Here is a 17969-nt window from a genome sequence, read left to right on the forward strand (position 1 = left end):
AGCAGTGAACCGCAAAAAGGTGAATAAAGGACAGCGGAGCCTCATTTCACAAATGGAGTGACTCAGATTTATCGCAGACTGCATCTTCTGGGCAGGCCGGGGCAAATGAAAGCAAGGTGCGACTGGGTCAGGTTTAGATTACAGGCCCATGTCTGAAATCTCCAACGACTGATTGGCTGTAACCAGGAGCGACAACTGCACTGATGCTATCTCAAGGTGATTCTACTGGAGGCAGGCGACGGAGGCGTGATCACAGCCGACGCCACTGTCTCCGAGCTCGGACTGAGGAGCAGGTGACAGCGGGCGTCTCCACAGGGGTGAACAGGGATTTCCTTTAGCATGAGTCACGGGCGGCAACAACAACCCACTCGCAAACATGAATATTAATCCGTGCACGCAGGCAAACACATGCGCTTCTTCCTCTCTTTTCTTTTTTTTCTCCCAAACACTCAGGCCAGTGTTTCCCCAAGATTCTCATTTGTCAGCAGAGTGGAAACCTCATTAAGAGCACTGGACGCAAAAAATAGAAACCAAAACAAATGAAAGTTCTGGTTTGTTGGCAGCATCTTCAGGCAGAGTGACCCATCCTGTCTGTAATTGCAGCGGAAACTCTGACACACACACACACAGACACACACACTCGGTTACACGCACAGATACATGTTGACACACAACTCTTGGGACTCTTTGCATGTGTCGGTGCCCACATGTTCTCTGACCACAGGGTTTTTTGTGAGCGCGCTTAATTGGAAAATTTGCAGGAAAATTGTCCATTGGTAAAATTAAACGCCAAAGCTCTTTATGGCAACGAAATCCACCGCTCTGGATTTATGGGTTTGATCGTTAAACCGTTTCTCAGAGCTCTGCTTTGGCTCGAGTGAAATAACAGCGAGACCATATTAAATTCTCTGATCACGTCACTTCTACGCGAGGATGCAAATGAGGGGTTTTGCATCTTGTATACTTCTTTTATATCGATGACGCCGCTGCTCCCCTGAGATACATGACGTCTCTACTGTATCTATTTTCTTATCTATTCATGCCCAGAGCAGCTGTAATGAGGAGCAGGTACGATCCACAGGGAACGCACCGCTCTCAGAGTTAATGAACCCAGAGCTGGTGGCACAGAGGCAGCTTGGATAGAGAAGTGGAAGGATGGAGGGAAGTGAAAAACTCGAGGGAGGGGGGCTAGTGTTGTGGAAGCCTGGCTTAAGGGTGTTTCCATGGTAGGATTGCCCAGGAATCTGATGCTGGTGCCAGACGCGGGGAAACCCTCATCAAAAACAAGGCAGCACACCCACCGACACCAGGCCAGAGATGCACATGGCCCTAAAGACCGTCAGACTCGGAACCAGAACCACAGCAGATACTGACCCAGACCAAAACAAAACAACATGAAGCTGCGTGTTTCCTCTTTTTCCCTCGTTGACACTAAACAAACTGAAAATCTACTTATCGGGGGTTTCGGTCCATCACATTCCTCCTGGCGGCAGAAATAATCTCATCCTCGTCTCAACCTCAATCTATCAGGTTTTGCTGTATTCGACGCAAAAAACAACAAGCTCGTTCTGGAGCTTTCATCGACATCTAACTCAATATGAGATTATCACTAGAGGGTTTCTTTTTCAGAACTTTGTGGTAAAAGGGAAGAAAATGTGTGTGTACATTACATTCACCACTTTATGTTTACACCTGTTTGTTTGTTATTTAGCAGGATTACACAAAAACTACTGGAAGAACGAAACTTGGACGAAGAGTGCAGTCAGGAAAGAACCCATAAAAGTTTCTGGATCGGTGGGCGGATCCTTTTTCTTTAACATCGCGAGCATTTTTAGACATTGTTGTGAAGCAGAGAAGATGCATATGTTTTATTTCTCCATCACTGCTCGTCGGTTGGAACGTTCTTTTCTTCTCCTAATTCCGGCAGCAGGATTATTCCTGCCTCCTTACATGAGAGCTGCTCTTTCCTCTGGAAGAGATCAGGGCTGATCACAGAGGTCGGGCGGAGGGGAACGAGGCAGGCGCTCGGACAATCACTTCTTGTTTTGATAAACAATCTCACTCCTCCATTGTGCGGCGCTGGAGGAGGAGGGGTGCAGCCCTGAATTCTTCCTCTCACAGGTGGAACAATGAAAAGGCTTCCCTCTTTTCCTCGTTTCCTTTTTTCTGAATGAGTCACCGGGCTGATAGGATCATACGTGTTTACATTTCTCAGCCTCGGCCCAAACTGAGTCTCACGTTGCTTTGCTGCAGCTAATCAAGGAAATTGCTGTTTGTAAACGTCCTGGTATCAACATCTGGGAGCAGTCCCCTCGCCCTCCAAACCAAAATGGCTTGAAGTCAGAAAAAGAGAAACAAATACTGAGGCCTGGCATGCGTACACAAAAGTGTACGTATCCACACCACGTGCACAGCCACCCACACACATGCACACACCCACACATGCACACGTGCACACACGCACACACACAAAAACACATGCTGCATTTGTGATCCATTCCTCTGCTGAACAGGCAATGGAAACTTCTGCAAATGTAAATCTGCTGGGTTAAAAATACTGCGCATTAATGTGCACCACATGTGGCACTCTGGCAAGATGGAGGATATTTTGACGGCGGGAGAGGAGGGAGGGAGCAGTCTTGGGGTTTCTCCAACAACGGGAGAGGGACACACACACACACACACACACACACACACACACACAGCTGTACTGAGACGACGCAGCTATTACTCCAAATGTCCTCCTCTTTTACCTTGAGCCTTCTCCACAAACACCACTTTGGAGTCGTGCTGGAAGTTGTGTCCGTCGAGGCGCATCCTCTCCCCTCCGTGGGCGGGACACGTCTCCAAGTTCTGCTTATCCACCAGCGGCAGCTCCTGGGCCGATCTCTGGGCTGTGGGAGGGAGAAGAGAGCCCGGACTCATTGCTCGGCTAATACACACCCACTCCCCATGCAGACCTGAGCATCCAGGCCGAGGCTCTGAATCACTACCTAGGCAGCTTTCACAGACCCGGCGGTGCAGCTGTAAACCTCTGCCCCCTCATGTTACACTCCAGCTCCCTCTTTGCCTGGAAGTAGGGAGAGGCTTTTCTGTTTATTTGTGTTTTCCTCAAATTATGGTGGATGTTTGGTCTCAAATATTTGGTTTCCTCTCCCTGACTCTCTTACCTTTTGGCCTGCTCGTCTCATTCCCCACTTGCTTTTTCAGTTTTCCTGAAATTATCTATGATTTACGTCTTTAAGTCTTGGCCGGGCCTCTCTATATGAAAGATATCTGTGCTTTCATTGTGATAGACCAGGACACATTAATGGAGGTTCACTAAAAGCTGAATATTTCTCTCCTGCGATGATCTCCTTCTTGTAATTCGACGCTGCTGCGTTCTGATTCTGATAAAACTCTAATTCTCGGTCTTTGGAAACCATCAATTTTTCCGACATCCCCGCGTTTCTCTGCCTCCGTCTGTCGCTCTGCTTCGCTCGCACACAAAGTGAATTTTGGTTAGAAACAATTGCTCCGTGGCAGATGTTCAGAAACTAACAATGGTCTATTTCTGGGGGCTGAGATCATGGTTTAACTACTGTCTTTCATTTACCTCATAAGACTTAATCTCTATGGCAGCTCTCAGAGCCAGAACCACATGAAGTGTCTCCCAGGAAAGGTCAACTCCACTGTCACTGGAGTTCATAAAGCAAAGGTGAAATAACCTTTCCACAATCAAAGCTAGAGTTAAATAACTTATAGCTACATCGAGAAACAACCATCACATTTATATTCACACCTTCAACTTAGAGTTTCCAATTAACCCAACTCCAGTCTGCACGTCTGGAGGGAGGAGCCACAGAAATCATGTAAGACATGTAAACTCCACACAGGGAGGCCCTCGCCCTGACTGGGATTCAAGAGAATTTCTGCAGCAGTGGTGACTGTGGCTCATGAGGTAGACCGGGTTGGTGGTTGAATCCCCAGCTCCCTCCATTCATTGCGCCAAAGTGTCCTTGTGCAAGACACTAAAACCCCAAAATTGATGGAGTCACCAACCAACAGACAGAAAAACTGAATCTGGAGAAATTTATTTGGTTCTCTGCGTCTATGTTTTTCTTTCAAAATATAAATACGGTGGCTCTGAGAGCTCAATGCACTACAAGTTAAGAAAACAGGTGCCAATAGACAATAGAGGAGGTTTGGTTGTGTTGTGATTATTTGCCACCGTTAAGTCCTGACTCTTTAGAGACCTTGTTGGGATTCAGTTAACTGAGAAATCTAACAATTAAAGCACAATTAGGAGGCGCTGTGGGTTGAGAGGAAGGGGAGGTGTACTCACAGCACTCGATGGGATTGGATGCAACCTGCAGGGACACCGTTCTCCCCGTGGCCTGGTTGATGTGAATCCTGAAAACCATCCGCACACGTGTGTTCTTGCGTCCGATGTCGGTCTCCCCCTTCCGCAGCTCGATGTCCGAGTTACGCAGCTTCAGGATCCCAGCGCAGTCCACTCTGTTAGCGGAGACACAATGATGAAGAGTCTGAGTCTGCCAGAGTCTGTCTGTCCACGAGGACAACGATCATGTGCATTTATGACATGTATGCCGTCACGGTAAATCAGGCAGTGATTTACGGAGCCGTGCAGCCAAATCAAAAGTGATTTTCACTCTGGACTCCGTCAGCGCGGTCCTGACGGAGGCTGCGGCCACGTCAGGAGGAGATTTACACAAGCACCCCCGACAGAGCGTCCACACCTCAGTGCTTCTGCTCTTGGGCGAAAATCAAACTCTATAGAAACGAATGGCTGGGAACATTTATTACATCATCAATATCTTTCTTATGATCTGTAACAGATGGCTGCCCCTTCCACACGTTTAACAACCAAAGTAAATTCTTTTTACAGTGTCAAAGTCTTCATCATGCACTTCATAAACTCTCCACCATTCTGCTCACAGAGAACTTTTTAAAACCCCAAACAGTTTCTAGCTTTTCTGCGGCCGTGCTACTTGATGCCACATTCCTCAAAGCCTAGTTAATGTTAACTTTTACACACATTCGAACACTCCCTAACATTCTTCCTGCCAGACACCAGGGTCTGCTCCACTGGCAGTGTAATCAGGTGTTGATGCTAAGGACCCCAGCTGTTCAGCTCGCCACCTACGCACATGGGCTGAGCGCAAAACCACACACTGAGGCGTCCGCTCGGTGCCTGAGAAAACGTTTGAGAAAGCAGAGAGGAGGGTCTGCACTTTTCTTTTTCGGCCATCATTGAATTTATTTACAGTTAACTGGAGTCATACCAAGTCAAATGAGGCCTCGTTATCGGCTGAAACATTTTTAATTGATAAATGATTTAATGAAAGATGTATCCCCGTGAATAATATTTCAGAAATCTAACGATGCCTGTGTTCTTTATCACATAATAAAACTAAGACATGTCGCTCTGTCAAAACGAATAAATCTCACGCAAATCCCTCGTCTAAACTTTAAGCACTTTGAGGCGTGTCCTCTGTGAGAAAAGAGAAACCGTATCCCAGGGTGAAGTCGTTGTACGAGGGGAGCTTATGTGTTGCATCCATTAAAACGTGGAGAAAGTGCTGATGCAAGCAGACTGCTGCTGCCTGCAGCTCCGACAGAAACCCCAGGTCCCTGTTAGCGGCTCTAAGCTTCCCCAGTAATCTGATCTCTGAGGCTTATAAAATGGGAAAGCCACTCGTCTGTGTGCAGAGGGCAACGCTTTCAAAACCCAAACACTGCAGGAGGCATGTAGGCTCACAGACATGCACAGATACATGAACCCAAAACAAAACTTGTATCTCCAGTTTATAAACTTTTATTTTTCGGTATGGTACCAATCTGAGAGGTTTTAATTGGGGCAGTGAAATTTCCCCTCGGAGAAAACTGGGAGATGCGTCTGTTGGATCAAAACCTTCAAAATTTGGAGAATTCGAGTAACAACTATGATGCGAATCTCTGCAGAGCAGCTGCTGTTTATTGGCAGAAACGGACAAACTGTCGTCTGTAGTGCATCAGATGTCTTAGTTTTAGCCTTAGTTATCTTTATAACATTTGAGGTTCAAGTTCAAGTCAAGACTCAAGTCTCAACACAGGACTTTTACTCACATCTTTAGAATTTATAAACAAAACCCCCGAAGTCCTTTGTGCAGTCTTACTTTAAGATCTCTGGAGAAAGCAGATTATTTAAAAGGGGTAAAATCATGTTGATTTAGATTTATTGTAATTTCATTTAATATCTATATATACATTATAAATAATATAAATACATATATATACCTATAAAATCATCTAGTTTCCCAAGACAACAACGAGCCGCCATTAAGAGGATGTAAAAACTTTTCGAGACTTGATGTGGACTTGAAACTGTAACTCTAAATATTTTTTCACCTAGATTTATTCAGGTTTGGTAAATTCATCCAAGACAAGTCTTCAATGACACGAGACCTGACTTGGACTTTTGTCCCTGGAGACTTATGCAACACACTTTACACCAGTTTTAATTACTCACATGGCCCGCATGTTGTTCTCCGGCAGCAGCGGGATCTCCAGCACCTTGGTGTTGTTGTGCAGAGCCTCGTGGCTCGGGGTGGACACCGTCTTGCCCGTGATGCGGTGGACCTGGTAGAAGGCGTGAGGCCTCAGCAGCCTGTCGTCAGCTGTGCCGATGAACAGCTGCAGGGTCAGAGGCTCGCTCTCCATGTAGCCGTGCAGCTACGAGGAGGGAGAGAAAGAAAAGACACGGTTGTGGTTAAGCCTTCACTTGCTTTTTGTCAAAAACAAACGTAGGTCCCTCAGAGTTCAGGGTCTCAGCGTGGTGGTTCCCAAACAAAGTGCCCATTTAGAATATTCTAATCACCATCTTCTTTAATTTACTACCAACAATACACTTCCTGCATCAGTTCATGTGAGGCCTGCCAAGATGTTGATCCTACAGAAGCTGAGTCTCCGGGGCAGCCGCTGCCACAGAGCAGTAAAACCACCTACAGCGAGCAGCAATGTGATTTGTGAGCCGCGCGCTCGGCTTGTGACAAGACTGAGCTAGTGTTTCACAAAAGTCAAGGTCACGTCAGTCCCGCCAGGCCCGGGCCATTCAGGGTCAAGAAAAACTCTCACTAGCAACCCTGCTCTGATTATTATCAGTAAAGTGATCCCGGCACTGACGGAGCTGGAGTCAGAACAGAAGTGCTGCTCGCTGTGGCTGCGCCTCCAGACCTCCATAGGTGTTACTTGACAGGAGGCCTCCTGCCAGGATGACCTCAACCACCCAGACTGCAGAGAGCCGGCACCGAGCCCAAAGCCGCAGCCTGAAAAACGAGAACAGCGGCTACTACTGGCGCGGTGTCTGAGAGTTATGTATGTTATCCATACAACGTGAGCAGGGAGGACTAAGAGCAGTCGAAGTCAAAACTATTGAGGGTAAAGGAAAACTAGACAAGTATAGGAATACACTACAAAACATAATGAAGAAATGACATGAACAAATTGTGCATATTCAGTTTTTGAGTGGTTAAATTTATATTTCTTTCCCACAGCAAAGATGGAAGAGCATCTGGCATTTGTGGAGCTTTTCCACCTCGTTCTTGTTTTCATTTTCCACTCGGCTCTTACGAATGTGAAAATATCATCAACTGAGCAGGTGACCTGAGCCCAAGTCTGTGTTTTCACTTCACAGATGATATTTGAGAGCGTTGCCATTGTCCAGCACAGACAGTTTAAACTGATCCGGCAACATTTCCATCATCACAGAAATATATATAAATATGCTATTTCTGGTGTTTCAGTGACACAACAATGATATTTTCATTTGGAAAAAAGAGTTAATGGAGTTCATAAAGTTGACTTGATGCTGTTTGACTTAAAAGTCCAAAGTCATTTTCAGTAAAATTGAGCAATTCGCAGCTCTTGAAGTGGTTCTAATGATCAGGTCTTAATTAGAGGAACTATTGACCAGGAAAAGTCAAGTTATGACGGCTCGCAGGGGAGCTGGAGCCAATCACATCCGACACGTACAACGCATGGACAGGTGTCAGGTTTGAACCCAGAACCTCCTCTTGGGAGGCGACAGTCCTAAACACTGCACCACCGCGTCACCCAAGCCATAATACAAGCTACATTAAAAATAAAACTCTAAATGAACAACCACTTCACTTCTCCATCATCAAACCTCTTCAAAGTCTTGCAGAGGTTAGACGCTGCACCCCATCTATTCATAAGCCACTCTGGATGAGAGTGCGCGCTGAAACGATCGGTGGGGATGTGTTGAAATGAAGACCGCAGTTTTCAATTACATAAGAAGAAAACTGGAGGCGAGGAGCGGCCGCAACGAGAGCGAAAGGCTCCGACCGGGGAGGCACAACATGTGATTTGGAGGAGGATCCCTGTCAGAGTTAAGAGCCTGCAAAAGCCCTGTATATTTGTATAAGGAAATGGGCTGCTGCCTAGCAATGCTGTTTATTTAGGCAGCAGAGAGGAGTGTGATGAGGTGAGGCAGCCCGCTCACAAGGTTAGGTGGTTACTTTCAAAACGTAATTAGCAACAGATTACTAATAATCTGCTCTGAGAGACGATCAGGAACAAAGTCCAGACAAATAGAAAAGATCAAACTTGACAACGTCCCATCACAGATTTTCACTGTTTCTGGTCGTTTCCCTTTAAAACTTCAAGACAAATTGTGCATTTGTAGAAACATTCACGACTCATGTCAGCATCATCATCCATCACTTCCAGGACATGAAATAATCGAAGCTGCAATCTTGCAATCAAGAAACATTCCCTTTTGGTTTTCTCGCTCCACAATCCGAATATGTTTTTTGCAAAGCAGCTGCAGCAGGCGGGAGCTATGATTTGTTGTTGCAATTAAATCCCTGTGATACCACTGAAAGTAAACCCAGCGCTCCTCCACCCTGGCAGTTTGACACCGCCACCCCTCCCTGCGTTCGTATTATCACCCACAAGAGGAATGCCGAGACTCTGGCTGCACAAGGCACCGAAGAGGAGGGGAAAGGGGTGAGGAGCGGACCGGGGCAACCTCTCCGAGGCTCGAACAGCGGGATCACACACACACACAGACACAGACACAAACATAACGTCTCCTATGTTCCAATTTTAGTGGAGAGAGGGATAGTCCAGTGTGAGACGAGTGAGTCAAGCTGTCACGCTTTGTGTTTCACATGATATGACTTTGCTTAGAAATCTAAATTTGATCACAAGGATCAAAGCCAAGAGAAAGCACATGACTGCGAAATAATAAGGTTTAAATCTGGGTTATGAAAGTTGACTTCAAACAGAGGAGACCTCACAGATTTGAACAGGGGTATTTCCTCTGCACCAGAATACAGCATGAAACCCTGAGCATTAAGTGCGGTGAGGACTGCACACAGCACTTCACAGGGGCATTCTTCAGTCTGCCGCTGGTGGACGGGTGGGTGTGGTTGCATCAGGCAGGCAGGCAGGCAGGCAGCGTCGATGGCTCTGAGAGAGAACAGAAAACAGCCAGTGTAGCTCTGCTGGATGCTCAACGTGGAGAGAAAAAACGTGTACCGCACTGAACAGGACCTTCCAGAATAAACTCTGTAAAGTCTGGGCAGGGTTTGAATCACGGGAGCATCGGGATGAAGCCGCAGAGGCTTCGTCAGCCAGCGTCCACAGCGCTGTGTGTACCATGTAATCAGGAAGTCACAGGGATGGGGCTGCCTCGTCTGAAGCTCCCTCCAACATCTCCATCGGGGCCTGCCAGAAACGTGTGTGGTTTAGTCGCTGCCGCCTCCGCAGGACGCAGCACACAGTGATGTCAGCCGTGCACACGGGAACTTTCCTAAACAAAGGGAAGTCTGTGTGGTTGGGGTGGTAGCTGGCGTAAAAGTAGGGGGAGGTTTGAGTTTAGGTTTAAAGTGAACACACACTCTCTATTACAGCCGGGTGAACCCAGATCCCTGTCATTAAATCATTAGCACCTTCTCATGGACACATACGTGCGTCTTGCAGATGTGCGGCTGCTGTTGCGACACACTGGATAGTACCAAACGTTTTGCTCTCCACCATTCTGCTGCTGCTGCTGCACACATTGTGCCGTGATTCACAAAACCCTGCAGGAGACTTTAAGACAAATACAACACAACGCCGTTAAACTAAAAATACTTCAAAGTTGGATTACAGAGGGAAACTACACTTGTGTAAATGTCCTACTACAAACTCATGGTATACAGTATTTACTGTCAGAGTGTTTTCAGTTAGTATACATGAAATCAATCATAATGTGATTCTACTAATATTTAATACTTATGTTTTTGGTTTCCCGAGACATCTTATCATCATTTGGAATCTATTAGATTTTTTTTTTTCAAGCAGTAAAAACTCCTCCACTCTCGTAAAACAAACATTTCTGCTCTGTACTGACTTGAAGCCAAAATAATTAGTTGATTTTTAACTCATCGCAGACACATCAACATGTTCAGACAGAAAGAACAAGACGCCACAACTTACATACTAATTAAACACGTGCGTTTATAAAGAAGCTACGTCACCATCATGAAGTTTGTCCACCACAGAGCGCAGTGATACAACTTTTCAAACTCACGATGTGTCTGTCACAGTTCTAAAATCGACAGATTTAAGGGTTTCTTACCAAAAACCTTTGTTACTTTATGTGTTTAAGACAAAAAACTAAGATGTAATTTACTTGTTTGATTTATTATTCTCCTATTTACACAAACAAAATCAACATTCCAAACTCCAGTTTCAGTGTTTCAGTCACTTTTCCAGTGTGAACGCACTGTTCAGCCAAAACCTTGTTGTATTTGCAGCATCGACTTTGGACACAGCTTATGTTTCACCTCAAAATGTCTGCATAGCAACATTAGCATTCCCTATTCACACTCATAAGCTACATTAGCTCCCAGCTCCTCTGAGGCAAAACCACTCACTCCAAAATATTATCGCAACCGAAAGACAGAAACAAAAACTCATACGTGACGAATGTCTGGTGAACGTGTAGAGTCATTGTAACGTGTTGATAAAACGTCAAAAGGTATTCATTAAAGTGACAGCCCCGCTTACCACTCACTTCACCCGACTCCTTGCTTCAGACCCTCTATTTATTCAGAGGCTGAGGTCAGCGGTGAGGAGTAATGGTCGGGGACCAGATGGGTTTATAACCAAAACATAACTGCAGTTGTCCACATTTTTTTCTTCTTTCGATTCGACCACCGGAGCTACTGTGGTTAAAGCTCATGACTAAGCTTTTACTGGCCCATGCTACATCGCTTTGTAACTGTCTGCGCTGCACTCGACAAACGCAGTGGAAAAGTTTGACTCACCCTCGTCTGGACAGGAACTGACTGAGTGGACCGGTCTGTCTAATAGCATATCTATGGTATTCCATTCAGGAATGGGACATCTTTGAATAACACAACAGCCCGGTCATGAAACACATGTCAGCCCAAATCCATTTTAACACACGAGGGAGAAAACAGGACAGGGGGGGGGGGGGGGGGAAACGAGTCTAATGGCTGCACCGTGTGTTGGTCTAATCATCACAGGAAACCAGTCTAGTTCTGAGGTTCTCTAAAGAGGTCGTGAGATGATAGAAGAGAGTCTAAGAAGGGAAAATTAGACTCTGGCTGAAGTGATCACAGCTTTTAGAAATGTGCAACCTGTGATTAAGGGTCTCAGGTAGACAAGGATTTCTGTAAAGCAACATAATGCAGCTTTTTGATCCTTCACCTGGCAGGAACATTCAGAGCCCAAAGTTTAACACCCCAGTGGCTGCAGGGGGTGCTGTTTCCCAGTTTAAAGAAGCTACATAGTGCTGCTTTAAAATCAGCACTGGCCAGGAAATTTAGAAAACCGTTGGTTGAGCTGACCTGGATGACGGGGTGTCCTCCTGCCATGGCCTTTACCGCCCCCCTGCTGCCTTCTGTTTCGTAGTGGGCTCGGTGGTGGGACTTGGGCTGCACCTCGATCTGCAGGCTGTACGGCCCCGAGCTGGATGGCAGCTGCCAGTCAAGAGCTGGCAGGGACGGGCTGTCGGGGGCGAGAACATGTCCAACATGTCAACTTCACAGGGAGGGGGGGGGGAGCTTATTTTAGATGCACTTATCAAGGTGAAGAATGTGAACAGTTTGATATGTTGGACTTTGTGTTACAGCTGTTGTGAAATTGCAAATATGCTTAAGCTTACCTCTTGTTAGTAACTCTGCACAATGTGTCCATGTAGATTAAATGAATATGTGGAGAACTAATATAATATAATTCCTTATTTCCAAAAGAACCTTGTTTTAGGTTTGAATCTGAATTGTTAAAGGCTAAAGTCTGTATCTGTAACTCAAGCTATGACTCCTTGCTTACCTTACATATTGCTTTGGCTTGGACCAGGAATACGGATGCTGTGGCACGTCCAGAAACCCGCCACAGTAGCTTTCCTTCTTTAACAACATGCGGTTGGACGAGTGCTCGTCATCGCAAAGATGTCCCGGACTCAGCTCCTCGCTCCCTGGCTCCACCTTCAGGCTGACCGTGGGGCTGTGCTCCAGGCTGGTTTTCCTGGCCTTCATGGGGATCCCCTCCCCGAGGTCAACCACTCCGTCTGTGGTCAAGGCGTTAATGGCCGCCAGGATGGCTGAATTGGTGTACTGGTTGGTGTTTGGAAGCCAGGTTTCCTCTGTGACACTGAGGCGAGGGGAGGTCTGTGGAGACAGTCCAGGGGAGTGGTTGGGCGAGTAGGGGTAGGGCTTGTGCGGCGCCCTGCTGCCGTTCAAGCTGTACTTCCTCTTTGCACCACAAGGGGAGTTGGGTCTGGAGCCACGCTGACCCATCCAGGTGTCATCTGTTATACTTGTGCGGGGAGAGGTGGAGGGGGAGCCTCCAGAGGCACAGCCATCACCCGGCAGGGTGAGGGTGGAGCCCTTGGGGGACACGGAGGGAGACTGCCACGGGGAGTTCTGGGGCGAGTTGTCATAGTTGTAGGAGAAGCTGGATTCATAGGAAGCGTCAGAGTGGCAGCTGCGAGACGAGATGCTGCTGGCCGGACTTAGGCAGCTGGGGTCGCGATAACCTTCTCCACTGGGAAGGGTCAGTGTCACTATGGAGTTGACTCGCTTAGCAACAGGAAGGCTGCTCTCCTCCACTGCGTCCTCAGGAAACTGACCATATGCTGTGATCTCGATACGAGGGCTCTCCAGGGTCGGCGCTCCGTTTGGGCGGGTGCTTGGGGACGAGTAATAGCCGGCGGCCCTCATGTCATCCTGGGTGTCATAACCGTGTGGCTCGGGGACAGACACAGATATGACAGGGCTGGACTGGAGGCTGTGGTACTGTGACGGAAGACAGGGGTTGCCCAGCGGGAGGGAGAGACTGACATTTGGCGTGTAGCCATATGCATCTGGAAAGCAAACAGTTGAAGTTTGTTAGCGAGATAATCAAACACAGTCACTGGCTCCTTCATTGACACCGCTGAGTCTTATGAGAGCTGTTGCCTGTAACTGCAAAAGAGCTGCTTCCCTACTGGAGCTGAACCTGGCTACTTAAAACTTCACACCTCATCTGCAGAAGTTCCCCGAACACACGAGGCCAGTGACACAAAGCATCTCTGAATGGCTCAAATTGTGCAAATTAAATTGGCTGGGAGTCGCGAATAAAGCAGCCAAAAATAACTACGGCCTAAAAATAACCAAAGGCAAGACCAGGTGGTTTTTTTCCATGACACGTTGCCAGATTTATGCCACTTAATGCACATGCTGCTGCCCGTAAACTGTAACATTAAGAAAGCACACACTGACGCTTTTGTTGGCCAGTTTCATGTTCCAACAGCCTTCAAAAATAAACACAGGGGGGACATGATTCGTTTATTTGCATGCTGTAAAGGTGCATGCTGTACTCATGGTCTCATGCCACCGCTCCCGCTGGCTCAAATGAAACTCTGAGGCGACGGCTGAGGTCACAACCAGGGGCAGGGGTGGGTGGGGGAACATGGGAACGGGGAGTTGTGGTTACATGGTGCATGGCAGCCTGGGTGAGGGCGACCACAGTGGAGCGCATTGATATGGATGAAGACGACAGACAGATGCAGTCACCACAGCTCCTGTCTGCTGTGAATTAAAGAGAATTAGGGGCCCCACTGTAAAGACTATGACATCAGCACTGCTCCATATGAGTCCTTGCAATAAAAGAAAATGATGCTTACATATAACGCAGCTTGCGGTGTGTGACACAGTAGCACCGAGATGGTTTGTTTTTCTATAATTAGACTGATGTGAATTAGCCGGGACCCAAACAGGTACCCTGAGGGGCTACCATCAAATGACTAATGCTCAATACTGGCCCTCTGATTCACTTACCCACAATGCCATGTCACCACTCATTAGCACATGTTCAATTCTGACTATTTTGGGAACACTTTCAGTCATGAGAGGCACAACCACGCCCACCATCAGCAGGGAGGGGCAACAAAAAAAAAACTGTATCTACACATTAATACTGACACCATCAGTGACACACAACACACTGAGGCTGAGTACACACATTCAATAAAGAGGGAAGTGCAGTAAAGTCTCTGATTCAGAATAAAATGACTCTGCGGCGCAGTGGATCCGTGCGTAAAAGTGCCGGGCACTGGAGCGAAGTTAAATAAATGCCACGTTTAAAAACTTTACAATGCGCTGTGATCACACGTGAAACAAAAAAAAGAAAAAAAGAAGAGGATATTCTGCGGTGAATAAAAGTCAAACTCACCCTCTTCAGCAGATTTCATTTTTCGTCTGTGGGCAGGAAGCAACGTCTGAGATGAAACTCTGAGTGCAGTTACAGATGGAGGCGATTATTTATCCATATAGCGCAGTTGATAGATTCCCCAGCTGTTGCTCAGGATCCTCTCTCGCTGTGTCCCGAACAAAACAAACAGAATGAAAAATAAAAAAAGGTAAAAAAAAACAAAAAACACACACACAAAAAAAAAGAAGTATAGTTGGAGAACGGCTGTTTGGATTTCAAACAGTTCAAAGAGAAAAAAGTCGCATCCAAAGCGCATGAAGTATCACTGCATGTGGGCTGATGCAGATGTGTAGTCTGAGGAAAAGCTGTTTTCTTTATCTGAGTCTGTGTCGGGGGATCCTGCCGCTGCTGGGTCGCTGTGACGCACTGCTCCGGCGCACACAGGACCTCTGCGCTTTTAAACCCGGGGATCACCTCGGCTCCGGCGGCGCGCCGCCCCTCCGAGCTCTGACGCAGCTGTGCGTCCGACCACCGCCAGAAGGGTCCAATGGAGATCCTCGCTCACACCGGGGTTTCCAATCCAGAGGCGAAGGAGGCCAATTAGCGCAGCTGGCACAGAGGTCTGGAGTAAAAATGATTCCAGTGATTGGAACAGAACATCCACTGCTGAGCATCCAGCAGTTTTTTTTGGGAGCAGGAGTGAGCATCCTCCTGAAAACACACTGGAGTTGAGATGACGCAGCACAACAATAAAACACTGTGATGTGTTGTTGTAGAGCATGAGCAGCATTAATCTGCAGTTTCCTCCCACTTCATCTACAGGATCTGTTCCTCTTGGCATCATCCACAAAGGAGTCATCTCTGCATGGATTCTCCCGGAATCAAGATTAATGCGCGGACTGATCCTCACAAGCATTTTACATTTAGCTGCTGCCATTCCCACCCTGATAGAGTCATCCATCAAGCGCTCGCATCAAATGAATGCTCGGTGAACGGCTGCCAGGTTGTCAGATTGCAGCAGATATGAGGACAGGTGAGATAAAACATGCCAGGACATATACTGCACCTTCAAGAGACACATACATAAAACATGCAACTTCCCTCAGATCTTGTGTAGGCGTCTCACATGCACTTTGAAGTGATTTCCACTTCCTCCTGACAGACTGCACGTCTGCGGGGCACAGAACACATAATTATCCATACTTGCATAGAAGTGCTATATAAAAATCAAATCATATACCCAGTGATTTAACACGCTGAACTGAGAATCTTCATAGAGTTTTCCATAGGCCGCTCTCTCTGCGGTCGGCGTATACTCATTTGGCCTCTCTCTCCTCAGCCCCGGCAGGCAGGGCTGTAGCTATGTTTGGCAGGTCTGGATCTTTCAGCAGCTGGCAGCAGGCCCGCGGCTTCTGTGATGACAATAGTCACATGGCGGCTCTCAGAGAATCCGTCCATCCCTGGAAGTGGGATTCCACTGTGCAGCACTTCAGCATCTTATCGGCCGGCTCTAGCCGGCGGCGTGAGCGTCAGGCCTTCGCTCCCTCTGTTATGATATGTCTTCGTCTAAAGGTCATGATTTCCAGACGCGATCAAATGTCTAATGTTGTAATTTCAGGCAGCAAAGTTTGAGGGAGTTTGTTTCGTGCATCAAACAGAAACGTAGAATAGAGAGTTTCTGTCGGAAAACGCAAAAGGTGCCACAGTTTGCACGCGTCCGAACCCTCGGAGTTCAAACGGGTTCTTCTTGCAACTCGTGAGAAAGAGTTGAAGGAATCAGCTCTAAATCTCCATTGTGCAACATCGTGGCATGCGTGCCCTCCGTCCAATATTCCAATATTCCCCCCCACCACCCGGTGGGATCTCAGATTTGGCCGAGCCTTCCCTCCAGCAGAGTATTTGAGGGAGTGGCGACACTTATGAAATCCCAGCTGTGTGTTTCATCATGGGGACGTGGCTCGGCGGCTCCCCAAGTCATTTCAGGAACCCCACTCGTTTCTTTGACCTCATGGAAATGTCTCACTGGGGCAAAAGGAAGGGGAGGGGCTTGCTGCTTCAACATGTGCTGTGGTAAACACTTCCACCCGTCTGCAGTTAATAAATAGCCCGGCTGCTGATTGACTCGTGCACTCGTGTACGTCAGGGCAGGGCAGCGGCTCGTAGTTTTTCCAAGCCAGGCCTGGTGCTGGTTAGCGGACACCGTGGTAACGGGGCCACTCCAGGCCGGATGGATCCAGATTCAGCAGATAATGAGAAACAACATCAGTGTCCTGTGTTGACGATGTAGACACAACAGAGAGAAACAGACTCACTCCGTTATCAACGAAGCACTGAAGTGATCCAGAACAGAGGAGAGCAATAACTGGACTTTTGCTCCTCGACTGTTCGGTTCCAACAGGTTTTTCAAATATCAACTGAGTGGATGATCAGCGACTGCAGGTTGAGTTGAGGAACATCTTGCACATTTAGACTCAGAAGACACAGAAGCGAGGTCTCGACGATTCATGCGCTCAACCACTCACGTGTCAGTCTCGGCTGTCAATCATCACACTCTGCTTTATAGCATTAAATACCGAATTCAAACCGAACTCATCGTGAAAGATTATCGTTTTACAGAAATTACAGAAACCATCTTTGAGAAAAAGTTATTTGACGTGTACGTTGACTTTTTTATTTTGTCCATGTCCCATCCACCAACACGGAGGAGGACTGGTTTATGACCCGTACTGTGCAGCCAGCCACCAGGGGGCGATCAGGTACGCTTTGGATTCTATGGTTGCACCTGTAACGCTCCGACAGAAACATCACCGAAGTAAAAAAGGAAGTTTGACCATTTGAGTTTTAAAACTGTTGTTAAAGTTGCTCTTTTACACAGTTTTGGGATTTCAGGACCAGTTGTTGAGCAACTTGGACGAGCGGCGACCAACTGTCTCAGAGTTGTCACTTTAATCCCGCAGGAAAATCTTGTAACTAGGGAAGGAGTGAGCAGAGCCCGTGGCACACTTTTGTTTTCGGCCCAGCAGCATTTATTTAGCTAAAACATTCAAGATGTCGCACATGTGACATTACGTGTTTGCCGTCACACGACTGTGGCGCTGGAGCAGGTTTCAATCCCTGAAGTCAAACTGTGTTTACAGTGAGACTCTCCCACTGTGCCAATGTGTGACCTTCACTGTGAGCTAACGCTGCAGCTTGGTGAGGACAACACAAACACAAAGCAACGCCATGAACCCAAAACAACGCTGTGGTGCAATCTCTCT

The 17969-nt window shown here is 47.2% G+C and overlaps 1 protein-coding gene across 1 annotated transcript in view; it reads right to left on the minus strand.

Annotated features, from left to right (window-relative positions):
• The window catches only part of nfatc1 (nuclear factor of activated T cells 1), a 34815-nt gene extending 19071 nt beyond the window's left edge, over window positions 1-15744 (minus strand). The window contains exons 1-6 of the mRNA XM_069515919.1: window positions 14731-15744; window positions 12349-13381; window positions 11865-12024; window positions 6512-6714; window positions 4325-4497; window positions 2754-2894 (exon numbers count right to left, since the gene is read on the minus strand). Coding sequence (XP_069372020.1) covers window positions 2754-2894; window positions 4325-4497; window positions 6512-6714; window positions 11865-12024; window positions 12349-13381; window positions 14731-14749 — 1729 coding nt within the window. The 5' untranslated portion in view covers window positions 14750-15744. The remainder of the gene's footprint in view (window positions 1-2753; window positions 2895-4324; window positions 4498-6511; window positions 6715-11864; window positions 12025-12348; window positions 13382-14730) is intronic.
• Window positions 15745-17969: the final 2225 nt, after the last annotated feature.

Source organism: Paralichthys olivaceus, chromosome 20, assembly GCF_024713975.1.
Source record: "Paralichthys olivaceus isolate ysfri-2021 chromosome 20, ASM2471397v2, whole genome shotgun sequence".
In the NCBI taxonomy this organism is placed as follows: domain Eukaryota; kingdom Metazoa; phylum Chordata; class Actinopteri; order Pleuronectiformes; family Paralichthyidae; genus Paralichthys; species Paralichthys olivaceus.